This window comes from Phodopus roborovskii, unplaced genomic scaffold (assembly GCF_943737965.1).
Source record: "Phodopus roborovskii unplaced genomic scaffold, PHOROB, whole genome shotgun sequence".
Taxonomy (NCBI): Eukaryota; Metazoa; Chordata; class Mammalia; order Rodentia; family Cricetidae; genus Phodopus; species Phodopus roborovskii.
Genome location: NW_026126416.1, coordinates 7,650,516 through 7,664,856, shown reverse-complemented (window position 1 = coordinate 7,664,856; position 14,341 = coordinate 7,650,516). Strand labels below are relative to the sequence as shown.

Here is a 14,341-nt window from a genome sequence, read left to right as displayed (position 1 = left end):
GCTCCAATAAGTAACTCCCAGTTGCCATGCCCATCCTCTCTCTGTTCTGTCTGTGCAGAAGCAGGAATATCTAAAGCATTGCCCTTGAGTTCACAGGAGCACACTTCAAGCTGTTTCCTATTATGTTGGGCCAGTGTGGATGCGGCTCAGATGTCAATCTTGGCAGCTGAGCGAGTCTGATCTGCACGGGCATCCTTTCCACAGCACCTCTGCTTTTTAAGAAGTGCTTTCCAAAGCCGGCACAACACTGCCTTTGCAGTTCCCTTTGTAAATAGCCCCCTCCATGGCTATTCTTAGATTCCCCACTTTCCCAAATACTCAGGAGATATGCCCCATGCACAGCTGAAGTTCTTCCAGTGTTTACAATATTAATGTTGCTGTTTAGATTTTTAGCACTGACACCTAAACATTCTAAGAGATCTCTGCAAAGGTGAAGTTTTGGCTATGCCTTGCGCCTCCTGCGATTTGATGTAAGTGGTGTGTGTGTGATATAATGAGGTGAAATAAATCGAATTTCACAATGTGGGTAACTTTACACAGAGGGAAACTGAGGCTGGTGTGACATGTCCATTGCCAGAGAAGGTGGGAAGGCATACAATACAAAGAACTCAGGATTTTGGTCAGGTTAGGATTTACATGAACCAAGAGCAAGGTGTCCATAAAGGACAGGCTCCTTCAAAAGCTCAGAGAAACAACCCCGCTTCCCCACCACCCTGGGGGGGGGGGCAACGAAGACACATCTCTACTGGCTTTCAGAGTTTATTTTTTATCACCCAAATGCAAACTTTGATGCTTCCACTCTGAACCTCTGAAAGCTAAGTGACAAATACAGTAGTCAGGTCCCTACATTTCAAAGCAGGAAGTGTCTTAGATCTTCACTGGTCATGCCCAATTTCCCCCTATTTGTTTCTAATGGACTTGAACAGCAAATCTATTTTCTGCTATTTCCTCTCTAGTCTCTGAACCTAACGGAGGAGCCAAGGCTTTTTTTTTTCCTCCTGCAAAATAGTTATCTGTTCTTATTTACTTCTTTCATTTGAAAAACCTGGAAAGTATTTTTCTTTTCTTCGCTTCTTCATCCTGCATGTTCAAGAACACAGTGAGCAGCCAAAGTTGGTTGAAACAGTTTCTGTCGAGCCAGGCCTGGCTGCTCCGACTTTTCAGGGCTAGCAGAGGTAAAGCGAGGCGGCAAAGGGCCGGCCAGACACTAGCAGGCCAGATGAAAACCAGCCATGGGAATCTGTCTTTGGGGACAGAGGAACGGAGCCTGCCGCTCTGGGTTTTATACTTGTTGCCGCTGCCTTCAGCTCCTCAGTCTTTGGGGGCTGGGAAGTGTGCATTCTAGAGGGGAAAGCAGGTGCTGCATTCCACTGACTGCTAAAGTGGGGAGAGGCACAGGCCTCAAGCTGACTTGACTGCTGGTGTCAATAAATTTGTGAGTTCTCCCTTCTTCTCATCCTTCCCTCTCCCTTCTCAGTCACTTTCGGTGTAGTTCCTTGCGTTCTTCCTGTTCCCTCTTACACTACCCGCTTACCCGCGCAAGCGATCCACTGAGGGTTTGCAACTCTCTTTCTTTCTTTCTTTCTTTCTTTCTTTCTTTCTTTCTTTCTTTCTTTCCTTCTTCTTCTTCTTCTTCTTCTTCTTCTTCTTCTTCTTCTTCTTCTTCTTCTTCTTCTTCTTCTTCTTCTTCTTCTTCTTCTTCTTCTTCTTCTTCTTCTTCTTCTTCTTCTTCTTCTTCTTCTTCTTCTTCTCAGACGCCTTTTTGCACCTGGCCACATCTCATACTTCAAAATAATACTAACACCACCACCACCACTACTACTACTACAAAAGAAATCCATTTTCTTACTTTTAAGTGTTGTGTACTGGTAAAATCGTCCTTTGTGAAATTGTTCCTGTAGAGTAAGTTAGACTGCCCTTATGAGTCCTCCTTACACAAAGCATTCTTAATATGTGTTGTCTTTTTTTTTTTTTAAGAGAATTTTAAAACAAAAGAGATTCTGTTTGTTTGACTTTAATTTCGAACTGTGTGATGAACCGCCCGGTGTTCATAAAACAGCGAAAATGTAGAGCCAGAGTCAAGAGAGACTGGCGAAATGCACCTCTGCCAGTTCCCGGGCTGGCGGATGCCAGGCGGGGCGGCTGGAAAGCCGAAGCCCCGAGGTTCGACCAAGACTAGTCAGGGCTTTTAGGCGAATACAGAGGTGTGCTCTGCTCTGGGTTTCTTCCCAGCATAATTAAATCGTGCGCCCGCGGGGCCAGAATCGAACTTCATCTGCTTGTTTAGTTTTCTCCTAATGCGTGGGTACCGGGGAACAATCAGCCTGTTGCACGCTTCGTTTGCACCCAAATAACTACCCCATAAAATCCCATCAAAAATCAAGATGATGCTGAGAAGTGAAGTAGGGAGACTGATTCACTCAGCTTGAGCGTTCGGGTCCTGCATTCATAGCTCTGGTAACAAATGAACAAAATATTTCCTAGCGACTTTCTCAGCAACCAGCCTCCAGTCCCCAGAAAGACAATCACTTTTATGGCTTCCTCTTTAACTTGCAACGCTTAGCAAGTCGCTAGACTCATCTACTTTCCGACCTTGGGATATCTGCGACAGGTCTTTGAATCACTTAAGGACCTTCACCTTGGTTCCCTGTCCCAATTTGCGTCCAGCACCAGATGGACAAGGCTTTCCCTGAGCTAGGTTCTCCAACCCGGTGCCTTCCGCGCTCCTGGAAATCACTGCTCCAAGCTCAAATGCTGAGTCTATGAGCTTTCTTACCTCTGTGCGCGCCTCCTGGACCATTAGCTGACCTGGAGCAGTGGAGATGACCAAGCCACAACCCAGAGGGTCGAGGAGACACTTTGCCTTCTGCTTTCAGCCACCCCGTGCAGTCCGCCACGCGGGAATCTGCGCAGCCAAGCCAGCACCCGACCCGATAGGGGGCGACAAACTGTAAGGTTTTCCCCGAAGCCTAGCGGGATTCACCGCTGCTTAGTCCAGTCCCGACCAGCGCAGCTGGATGTTGGGGAGGGAACCTTAGTGAAGGGAAGGATGGCGGGTTCTGTTTCGCCTGAAAGTCCCCAGCCCCAAGTGCGATCCCTCCACCATCTTCTGCACCACGGGGCCTTTCCCTAGGGAGTTTGGTGCTGTCTGGATTGTACTTTCTTGCCAGCAAAGCATGCTGGCTGAGCAAACTTACAAAAGGGTAGCTGGGTAGAAACTGCTTTCTTCGTGGCAAGGCTTCTCTTTGATAGCGCCTACTGACTTCCCACCTGAACCCTGCAGCCCTTAGCTACTTTGATGGATTTCTGGAACGCACCGGGTTCAGGGACAGAAGTCCTATTTTTGTTTTTCACACCTGAGAGAGTCCATGGGTGGATGATTACACTTGTTTGTTTGTTTTTTATCCCTTGCCTGTCTAGAAATCCTGGCAACAAGTCTTTAGAGGGTACCAAATCTCTAACCATCTAAAGAAAATTGATGGTGAGGGACCCTGATACCCCAAAGCTTCAAAGAACTGCTCTGTGCATTTGTCTTCCTCAGCTTGGTGTGCACCCCCCCCCCCAACAGCAGAAAGCTCCAGAGCCCAGCATTCCCACCTTAACTGACATCCGTCCCTAGGTCCCTAGATCTTTACTGGAAGACTGCTCGGTTGTGGACAGGCCTGGTATTCCAAGTGGGGTTACTTACAGCTCTCACAGATGGGGGCCTTTTAGGGTGCACCTCTCCCACGTCCCAGCAACCTCGCTGAAATTCTTAGGGCCTGGTGCTGCACTGTATTCTGTGCACTGCTAGACAGAGAAGTCTTCAATTCTTTTGAAGCTGGCTCCCTTCCTCCCTTCCTCCCTCCCTCCCTCCCTTCCTCCCTCCCTCCCTCCCTTCCTTCCTTCCTTCCTTCCTTCCTTCCTTCCTTCCTTCCTTCTTCCCTCCCTCCCTCTCTCCCTCCCTTCTTTCCTTTTTCTTCTTTTGCCATGGCTCCAACTCAATTCTGTTGGGTGTTGTCCAGTTCTGAAGAGCCTGCAGAGCTCAGAATTTATGGCTCAGGTTCTTCTAACACACACTTGCATAGGTTGATTGAGGTCCATTAAAGTTTCTCACCCCCTCCAGAAAATGAGGAAGAAATGGGGTCAGGGATTCCGAAGAGGCTCCTGAAGCTATGCTGACAGGGCCAGTCTGCACAGCTTCCTTGCTTTGAAGAGCTAGTACACTGGGGGGGGGTGCAGAGGGATATTTTCTTGATTTCTGAGGAGTATTTAGGGGTTGTGACTGTTTCTGAGTTCTCTCCAGGTCCTTTTTCCTGCTATTTTGTGACCAGCCCAAAGCTCTCTGTTTCTACTGGTCTCACTTGGAGATGCTCAGGTATTGACCCCCTGGCACCAGTTCAGATGCAAAAATACATGATCACCACTACCACCACCACCACCACCCTGTTGCTTACTTTGGTATTGCTGCAGGTATCAAGGCCAGCTGGGAAGCCCAGAAGTGTGCATTAATTCGGAGTAGAAGAGCTGGTTTAAAGTAACAGGTCCAAAGATGCAAGGACTGTGCAAACTGCTTTAGGTGGGGAAAGGACCTTTGGGCGGTATAGCAGGGAAAGGCAAGGACAGACCAATGTCGGTGGGGGTGTGGGGTGTGGGGGTGTGGGGACTGTGCGACTTTAGGACAGGAGCTCAGCAGCCATTAGGCATTTTGCAGGTTGTCAGATTGTTGGGGCCGGAAGTAGCAAACCTAACTCTTTCTGGCCGCTCCTTGTGTCAGTTCTTGGAGAATGAGTTTTAGTGGGTAGGCTTTGTCATTAGGGACAGAATCTGGAATGTGCCCCTCTTGGGTCATTGATATCACCTTATATTACTACTCCAAAGTCATTGTTACTGTTAGAATTTCTTGAGAGCGGGAGGGACACAGTAAGGCAGAAATGAGATAAATATGGGAGAGTCAGCCGCATAAGCCACCACGATCCATCTTTCCCAGGCAACCCAATCAAGCTGGGCCTCCTCTTCCTTTTCATCTTGGCAGTTCTCTGAGGACTGCATCCACCGGACTTGTCTCTTACTTCTGCTCAGGGCAGCAGGTGGTGAAGAGAGTAAAACACCTTGCCAGGATGAACTTCTACCCTCTGAAACGTTATTAGTAATGGTGGAGAGGTGATTGTAAAACTAGTGTATGGTCAATTTGAAATGACTTCCCTACTTCCCTAAAGTATGTTAGAGAGGCAGCAAAAGGCAACAGAAATTGTATGGTTCCAGGATCTGGCTCAGCAGGGTTTGGGATGGTGTATGTGTTCTTAGTGTGTGTTGGGGGGAAGTGGGGGAGGGGAGTGGGGGGATGGGTTCCAGAGAGGGTGGAGAAGGAGAGGGAAGCCCGGAGCTAGGAGGAGGAGGGGTAGAGTTTCTGGGCGGGGAGGGGGGGACGCCAGGGCGCGGCGACGGGAACCAATGAGCTACCAATTCGTGAGTCTCCTGCGTGACTGCAGAGATTGACGTGGAGGACACGTCAAATTGATTCTCGCACCCCACAGCTTCCCGGTCAGACGAATTTCTCCCAATCGGATGAAGTTCACCTTGGGCCTGGGGTCGCGGGCCTGGAGAGTGTCCTGGGAGCGGGCGGCGGCGGCGGCGGCGGCGGCGGTGGGCCCTGGGGCTGGTGGCGCGCTGGGCAGCAGCTCACTGCGCGTCTCCAGCCGCCGCGGCCCTCGGCTCGCTCGCGCCCTCCCTCTATGCCTCTCCGGCGGTGGCGGCGCCCGAGCTCTCCCGGACTGCGCCGGGCCCAGCTCCCGCCGCTCCGGCGCCAGGCAGCTGGCTGGCCCGCGCACGATGGGTAAGGGGCGAGCCTAAGGCGGGGCGCGGGAGGGTGCGGAACTGGGTTGAAACTCTTGCCTTCCTTCCTCGTGATCCCCTTTCCCTGGGCAAAACGGTTCTGCGCCCACAGTAGCCGAGTTCTCTGACGTTCCTGGTCGTCGAGGGGACAGTCTCTTAAGTTCAGGGAAGAGGCGAGGACACAACCAAAGTCGCGAGAGTACAGGGAGGGCTGAAGCGCGTAATGCTTGCCTTTGGTCCTGACTCTTGCCAGCTTGTACTCCTCTCTTCTCTCAGGATCAGAGCTGTCAAGGGTAGGGGTGGACCTGCAGAACCTTAGAGTCGCGCTAGGGTGTACAGTGCTTCGGGCCGCTAGGACACTCATGGCTAACCCGCCGGTATTTTCTCCCGTGTCTGCTCACTCCTACCCTGCGCGTCCGCAGAGCAGACGTATGGCGAAGTGAACCAGCTCGGTGGAGTGTTCGTCAATGGCCGTCCCCTACCCAATGCCATCCGCCTGCGCATCGTGGAGCTAGCACAGCTGGGTATCCGACCCTGTGACATCAGTAGGCAACTGCGGGTCTCACATGGCTGCGTGAGCAAGATCCTGGCGCGCTATAACGAGACCGGCTCCATCCTGCCCGGGGCCATTGGGGGCAGCAAACCCCGAGTCACCACTCCCAACGTAGTGAAGCACATTCGGGACTACAAGCAGGGAGACCCTGGCATCTTTGCCTGGGAGATTCGCGACCGACTCCTGGCTGATGGCGTCTGTGACAAGTACAACGTGCCCTCTGTGAGCTCCATTAGTCGCATCCTGCGAAACAAGATTGGCAGTCTGGCGCAGCCAGGGCCTTACGAAGCAAGTAAGCAGCCGCCACCACAGCCTGCGTTGCCCTACAATCATATCTATCAGTACCCCTACCCCAGCCCAGTGTCGCCCACGGGCACCAAGATGGGCAGCCATCCTGGGGTCCCAGGCCCCGCGGGCCACGTCAGCATCCCGCGTTCATGGCCCTCTGCACATTCAGTCAGCAACATCCTGGGCATCCGGACGTTTATGGAGCAAACAGGTCAGTTGTGATGTCTTCTGTAATTCTGTACAAAAGGGACAGAATTGAGGGCGGGAAGAAGAGCGAGGGTTTCGAATGCCCTTCTCCCCCTAGGACTGATTTTGGCTCAGAGAATAGTTCAGGACTGGTCACGGAAGCTGGGGGTCCAGAACCTTTTGTGGGAGTCTTCGGACATCTTGAACTTTTTATGACAAATATGGAAAATATTTCCCAAATAGAAGAGCAGACGCAGACCACAAAATCGGAGGCTTGAAATTGCACTTTTTCATTCTTGCAAAAAGAATGCAAATGCCTATCGCCAAATCTAAGCCAAACAAACCGCTCGGGACGCTGTGCATGGCTTGGCTCTTTCTTTAGCTTTCAGGTTCCTTCAAGAGCTATTGCAGGCCCAGAAACTCTTTTGAGAAAGAGCCACTGTGGTCATTTTTTAAAAAAGTATGGCCCAGATCTCTGTCAGGTTCAGAGGCCTTTTAAGTCCTGTCGTTAGAATAGAGGTAATAGTGCCCCATTCTCTTCAGGGACAGTCACCAGGACTTGTGCTTTGATTGTTATTAAAATTCCGCCAAACGTTGTTAGTTTCTGTTGGATGGAAAAGGCCGCCGGAAGTCTTGGTGTCCAGCCTAGGACGATACATGCGGGTGTTTTCCAGAAGCATCCCCTTTCTTATGCTAGCAGACAGTAAGCAGTTTAGGAGAAACAAACTGAGGAAAGTGGATGGCTTAGTCCTGATTTCCGAGGCCTTGCACACTGTTCATCCGGGTGGTTCTATACCAGAATAACACCGACCAAAATTTCCACTGGAGCAGCAAAGGGCAGGCAGGTGGTTTGGAAGATGACTGCAATGCCTATGCCCAGGCAGGAGCCTTCCCTCTGCTGGCGACACACCTGAACTGGGAACAGCTCTGTCCTGGGGATATCCTGGTGTAGGTCTCAGTGTTGTTGCCTCATTTGGGAGACCAAGAATGTCCCTAGAGCCAGTCCCAGGCCAAAATGGACCCTTTAGATAATAATTAAGACATGCAGAGGCTTACACAATTTTCGTGAAGTTGCACCGAATTAAAAACTTTCTGCGTGTCACTTCTGAGCAGGAGAGGAACTACCTCCGGTTGAGCTTCACTGGTGCTTTTCGTAGGAAGCGGGCCAAAGGTTGGGGGAAATGAAGAGCAGGCCCTCTCCTCTCTGATCCCTGCTCCGTGTTCTGTGTGAATGAAAGGGGAATGCTGCCCCCCCCTTCTACCTCCAAAGAAAGGCCTTAGGAGTTTGTGGCAGCCTCCGGGTGCGGGAAGGGGGTGTCTGGTAGCACCCATGGATTCTAGTTGGGTCATTGGCTCCTTTGCAAACGTCTGGGCTGGAGATCTCCAAGAGTGCACATGCTTCCACTCCATCTGCGTTACTGCAGGGGCCCTGTCTGGGGGCGAAGGCACAGCCTACTCCCCCAAGATGGAAGACTGGGCGGGTGTGAACCGAGCCACCTTCCCCGCCGCACCAGCAGTGAATGGGCTCGAAAAACCTGCCTTGGAGGCAGACATTAAATATACTCAGGTAACCAAAATGCTGGGCAGCAGGTGACCTTGGGGTGGGCAGGGGGGGCGCAGACGAAGGCCTGGGGTGAGGGAGACAGAGAGAAAAGAGAGAAAGAGCAAGCAGCACTGTCTCCTAAGCTTTAAGTCTGAGCAGAGAGTGTCTTCAGCGGCCTATTGTGGTCCTAAAGTCCCGAGGTCCTAAATTGCAGCAGCCCGACTTTCGAGGGAAGGAGAGTGCCTTGCATTGTGATCAAACAGATAGACAGGCAGACAAGGCTGAAAGCCCCCTTTTCTCTAACCCCCCCCCACTATTGCGACTTCCTTACTTTGTATCACTGGAGTAGACTTATAGAAATCTAGGGAGTCCCAATATAGAGGCAAGCGATGGGACAGCAGAGTCCAAGCGTCAACGTGGCCTGTGCTGGAGAAGTCAGCGGGTTTTCTGACAATCTGTCTCTATCTACAGTCCGCGTCCAGCCTTTCCGCAGTGGGTGGCTTTCTTCCCGCCTGCGCATACCCGGCTTCCAACCAGCACGGCGTGTACAGCGCTCCAGCAGCTGGCTACCTTTCCCCGGGACCTCCCTGGCCACCCGCCCAGGGACCCCCGCTGGCGCCCCACGGAGCTGGTGTGGCGGTTCACGGCGGGGAGCTTGCAGCAGCCATGACCTTCAAACACCCCAGCCGAGAAGGTGAGGGGCACCATCTGGGAGGTGTCAGAAAGTGGGGAGAGGAGCCTGGGATGTAGAAGAGAAAGGACAGGGAGAAAAAAATGAGGGAAGGAGAGAGGGAGGGAGGGAGGTCAGAGACACTAAAATACTAGAAATAAACCTGAGTTTATTAACCACTCAGCTACTTGCAGCAGATTGATCTCTAGCAGGTGTACAAGGAAAAGACATAGGGAGATTGGGGGAATCCTTAAAACCACCCGCTTTAACCATATTGAGAGACAAGGAAAAGAGCCGGTTGGTAAACTAGATTTCAGGTGTGAACAGAGTTTTTGACACCTTGGTCAAATCATTATTACTCCACCCTGGCCTCAGGTTCTCCAACCCAATAATGGTCTAAAACGCCTCCCTGGCCCACATTTGTGTAGCCTGCAAGATGTTGCTTTCTATAGTGTACCCACCAGTGGCTTTCCTGACCTCTGCGCCTGGACTCAGCTCCTGGCCTCTGTCAGTCCGTTTCTTTCTAGTTTCCCTTTAAACTTGGCTCTGTTCTCTTCTTGGATTACTTTTCTTCAGCTCTTTCTCTGGGGAAAATGGAAAGCATTTCAGCTTTGGTCTTCAGAAGTTCAGGTTCTTTCTTTCCCAGAGTACCATGACTTAGAACCTCATCCTCCTCTCTTCTAAATCTGCTGCCCCAAAAGTCAACCAAGAGATTCAAACCATGGGGTCAGCATGGATTAAATCACACTGATCCTGGGAAATAATTTACCTGATCCTAAACTACCAGTTATGAACCTGCTTATATTTGGGTTTCAATCACCAGAATATTTAAACTTTGTTGTTCTGATGTGAGGGGGGAGGTTCCAGCAGAGAAGGGGGTCCCGTGCACATAAACTCCAGTACAGGTGTTCTGGGCTTAGGAAAGAAACAACCTTACCTGTTTCACACCTACAGAGGCTAGAGGGGGTGACAGTGGGGGGTTGGTGGCCTTGGCCAGGCAGATGATGGTGACTCCTAGACAAAAAGAGCTATTTCCAAGAAGCTTTGGTGAGGCAGGATGACAGGATCTGGGTGCCAGAAGGGAGGACTAGGTTGCCATCCACCGTAGTGAATTGAAGGAAGAAAACAGCTTTTAAAATATTTATAGATTTTTACAGACCACTCACTAGGATATTCAGATAATGCTCATTTGCCTAATTATTCAGAAATTCAAGTGCAGAAAACTGTCAGAGCAGAGTAATTTATTTTAATTTAGTTTAAACAATAGGATAATACTACTTGCTCATTGGCAGGAAAATCCAAGAAAGAATTGCAAAAACAAAAACAAACAAACAAACAAACAAAAACGGAGACTATGAACTTCCAGTAGCTGTACATTTAAGGACAGCTGAAGGAACGCAGTGTGAGTTTTCACTCTCATTGATACTCAGGACTTTTAATATGGGTGTGTGAGTAAAATTTGCCACACAATTGTGAAGTGCTCAACTTTGCAGGATTACTCGAATTAAATATGTATAACTATGAGTTTGAGTGATTTCTCCTGGGTTGATCCCAAGGAGAAGGAAGACACTGGGAAATAAAGAGTTCTTTGATTTCAGAGGGAAGCACTTCATTTTCAGAAGGGCCATTTGGTTCAGAGGGTTCTTCCAGCCCTGCATTAGAAACAGGTGGAGCAGTGTGGATATGATCCAAAGGTGGTTACAGGAGCACTAACTCTAAAGTCCTGTAATCTCCATGGACAGGGATCTGCATTTGGATTTATTTCTGATTGATTTTCTTTATCGGACAACTCCCTTTAGGAACACACGGCTTCTCACTGCCAGTCATGTCTCTGTGACTATTGTATTTGCTTCCTACAAAACCTACAACCAAGTTAGCTATGTTGATTACTGAATTAGTAAGTTAATGTCCTGACTCACAAAGTTGCTTTGAAAAAATTGATTAAAGGAATTATTCACACCCAACTTGATGAATGATTTCTCAGGCTAGCATGCAAGCATTTCTGCATGCAAGGATTGTAAAAAGAATTGTTCGCTAAACACCTACTTTTGAAGTATGAGAATTACACACTTCTTTGGAGTATTAGTTTATACTCTTCTCATGGGCAGAAAATGAGATTTCAGAGATTGCTTCCTAACTGGTTTTTGAAAAGTCGAGGTGAAGTAATACAACACAGTGCCACTTATTTTCAACAATTTCTTAAGCAATTGATGTCTTCAAAAAAGCTACTCCATGAATTCCTTGTCATTAATTTTTGTTCAATTTATAATAGCAGAATTATAATAGTTAATCTTTTAATACAACTTGGTGGAGACTGTGAGTTCATACCCATATAAATATAAATATACTCATCGAAATAAAATTATTTTGATGAAAACTATTTATCCAGAATAAAATAAACACTGGAGTGTCTTTCCAGTTACCTTCAAATGAACATCTTACTGGTCGTTCAGTCTGGAGCCTTGAATATCATCAGCCTATGCTTCACAATTTAGTACCTTTGTCTTGGGGAATGCAGGCAAGAAAGTAGAAGCAGTGTTGTTTCCCATCTCCTGAAAGGGAACTTTAGTTCTTGGCAACTGAGATGACAGTAAGGAAACCTTGTTCTCTTCATGAGAACATTTACATCCACCCAAAGGACTTTGTGCCAGGACTTTCCTCCCCAAGGCAGCAGACCCTACCACTGACACCCTCGCAAGGCAACAGACATTCAGGGCATATTTCAGAAACCTTTTAAGGTTCTAAAACCACTCCCAGGAGGGATTGGAAAAAGGGAGGGTGGATTTGGAAATCAAATCCGGGAGCGCCACTTTCTAGCTTCCAGTAAGAAAACTGGAACAAGGAAAACTTGCTATTTATAGTTGTTAGAGATAATTTGTAATTTTATTCTGCTTATTGCTGATCCAGAGTTAGCACTTCAGGGTACCAAAAGAGAATTGTGTCACGGATGACTAGCAAGCTCCTGGCTAGCCCTTTTCTCTTTGAGCCTCCCTTGGTCCTGTCACACCTTACATGCAATTCTAGTATTTTTAAGACTTCCACCTTAATTATGCTCCCATGGATTAAAGTATGCCAAAGTGACCCTTGCTCTAGGTCCCCAGAAGTACACACCCACATTCCCAGGGCCCCACAGACTACCAAAAAAGGGAGGGGTATTGAGACAAAGATGAAAGCTGAGGAAAATTTTGCTGAGGTGAGATGGAAGCCCTCTCCTGGATCCCGGCTGTTTATTTTCTCCGCTTGTCTCTAAGGTAACTTACTCTTGCCTGAGAAACCTCCTCCTCTTCAGATATTTTTAAAACTGTTCCTTGAAGTGTGTGGACCAGGTGAAAAGAAGTCTGGATACTGGTTGTGTAGTCATATCTGCTTCCTAGAGGTGGGGGACTCCTGGGGCTTTGTCCTGGAAACTCTTTAAAGTTAGTTCTTCAAAATCTTTAACTAACCGTGTGTGTGTGTGTGTGTGTGTGTGTGTGTGTGTGTGTGTGTGTGTGTGTGTCCGTGTACTGTTAATTTCAGATAGGACAGTCACAACACTTTATGCTTAAGGCTGAGAGGGCAGCTGGCAAGTCAGAGTTCCCTCTCACCCGAATGGAAGTGAGGCATCCTAGGGGGACTTGTTGAGGGTAGGAGGGGTCGGAAAATCGAAAATGAGGCCCTTTAGAGTTCATTCGTTTTAGCCTCCTGTGCAGGAAAGCCTGCACCGGGTACCCGGTAAGAAAAACAGGATTGCACAATCGTGGCATCATTTTCTGGCTTCCAGTAGCAAAACTTGGGCCCCTTCCCAAACCCTCAAATAATAGAGCCACCCCTCCTGATCTGGCAACCCCGCTGCGATTTAATCCTGAGACCCACAGGGCCCCAGGGTGGGCTGTGTCTGCAGAGTAATTCCTAATGCTTACTTAAAGCGCTTATGCTTGAGATCCCCAGTAATGCTTGGTGGTGCATTTTCCACAACCAGCCCACCTCCAGCTCTAGAATCTGCTCATCCCACTGGGGTCTGAAGTGGATCAATGGGTGGGTGTCAGCACCAGGTTGGTCAACTTCTGAAGTCTCTTTAGGAGCTGAAGACCTTCACAGCACCTTCTGCCTGCCTCCGTGGTCATTATCAGGAGTGAACGCCTGGTGAGGAGATCCACTTGACTAGCCCGTCTTGAGGCGGCTCTCTGCAAGGCACAGAAAGGATGAGCGCTCCTGGTTTCCTGGTTCCAGGCATTGGAAGGGCCAGGGAACCCAGCCCATGACATAATGGCACCCTGCTCCACTGCCAAGTTCTGGGCAGTGACCTGATGCTCCTCTGCTTCCTCCGCAGGGGCCGACAGGAAGCCCCCCAGCCCGGGCAGCAAGGCCACGGACACGCTTGGTAGCTTACACGGACTGCCCATCCCGGCCTCGACTTCATAGGGGTTGTCCCTTCGGAGAGCCACAGCCCAACGCAGTGGAGCGGCTGGCTGCTTGGCTCAGCTCACTGGGCCTCCGCTTGGACACAAGGAGCTGGGGTCCAGCGCTGCTCCAGCCTCATTCTGCCTCTGGCCAGTCCCGCCGCACTTCCTCAATAAGCCCCTGGGATATTTTAGGCTTTTCTGAATCTTGACTTTAGATGGTTGCATCCTCCTAACCATCCTAGCTGGGACAGAGACTCTGCATTCACAGCCTCAACTTAAATTTTCATCCCCACTCCTAATCTATATCCATCCTCTCTTCTTCCTCTTCCCCTTCTCTTTTCCTTCTATGTTCTCAGCTCATTTTCCTTCTGTACTCTCTCCTTTTTCCGCTCTATCTCCTAGTCTGTCTTCTTTTTCACTTTTCTCACTGTCAAAGGTCCCAGTCCTCTTCATCTACACAGCTTCCTCGACGGTACTTCTTCAATTTGGAAAGATTCCATGCACTCTCCAAGGACCTGTCCCTCCTCTATACTCCTGACTCCTCCAAGAGCCCACAGTCCCAACGGAGTGGGGCTTGAACCTAGGAGTAAAGAGGCCAACACCCTTTATTATAACTTTTTATAGTAACAAACCAGACTACAAATTCCTTGAATTGCTCCCAACTCCCAATCCCCGAATATTGTTTGGAAATCTTTTTTTTTTTTTTTTTTTCCTGAGGCCAGTGACTGGCTTTGCTTCTGACCTAATGTCACTTAAAAGAAGACAGGATAGGGAAAAGGAACGTTGTTAATTTTGAAAAACAAACTGCTTCAGGGTGCCAAGGTTCATTTTGGCTTCTGGTCTGCAAGGAATAGGGGGCGGGCAAAAACCCAGGAACCCAGGAGATGTCAGCTGAAGCTAGGAAC

At 49.2% G+C, this 14,341-nt stretch overlaps 1 protein-coding gene across 1 annotated transcript; it reads left to right on the top strand.

Moving 5' to 3' along the window:
* Positions 1-5,547: 5,547 nt before the first annotated feature.
* On the top strand, positions 5,548-13,455 carry Pax1 (paired box 1). The gene is made up of 5 exons (XM_051183122.1): positions 5,548-5,815; positions 6,237-6,866; positions 8,266-8,408; positions 8,856-9,078; positions 13,364-13,455. The coding sequence occupies exons 1-5, from the start codon at positions 5,548-5,550 to the stop codon at positions 13,453-13,455; spliced, it is 1,356 nt and encodes a 451-aa protein (XP_051039079.1).
* Positions 13,456-14,341: the final 886 nt, after the last annotated feature.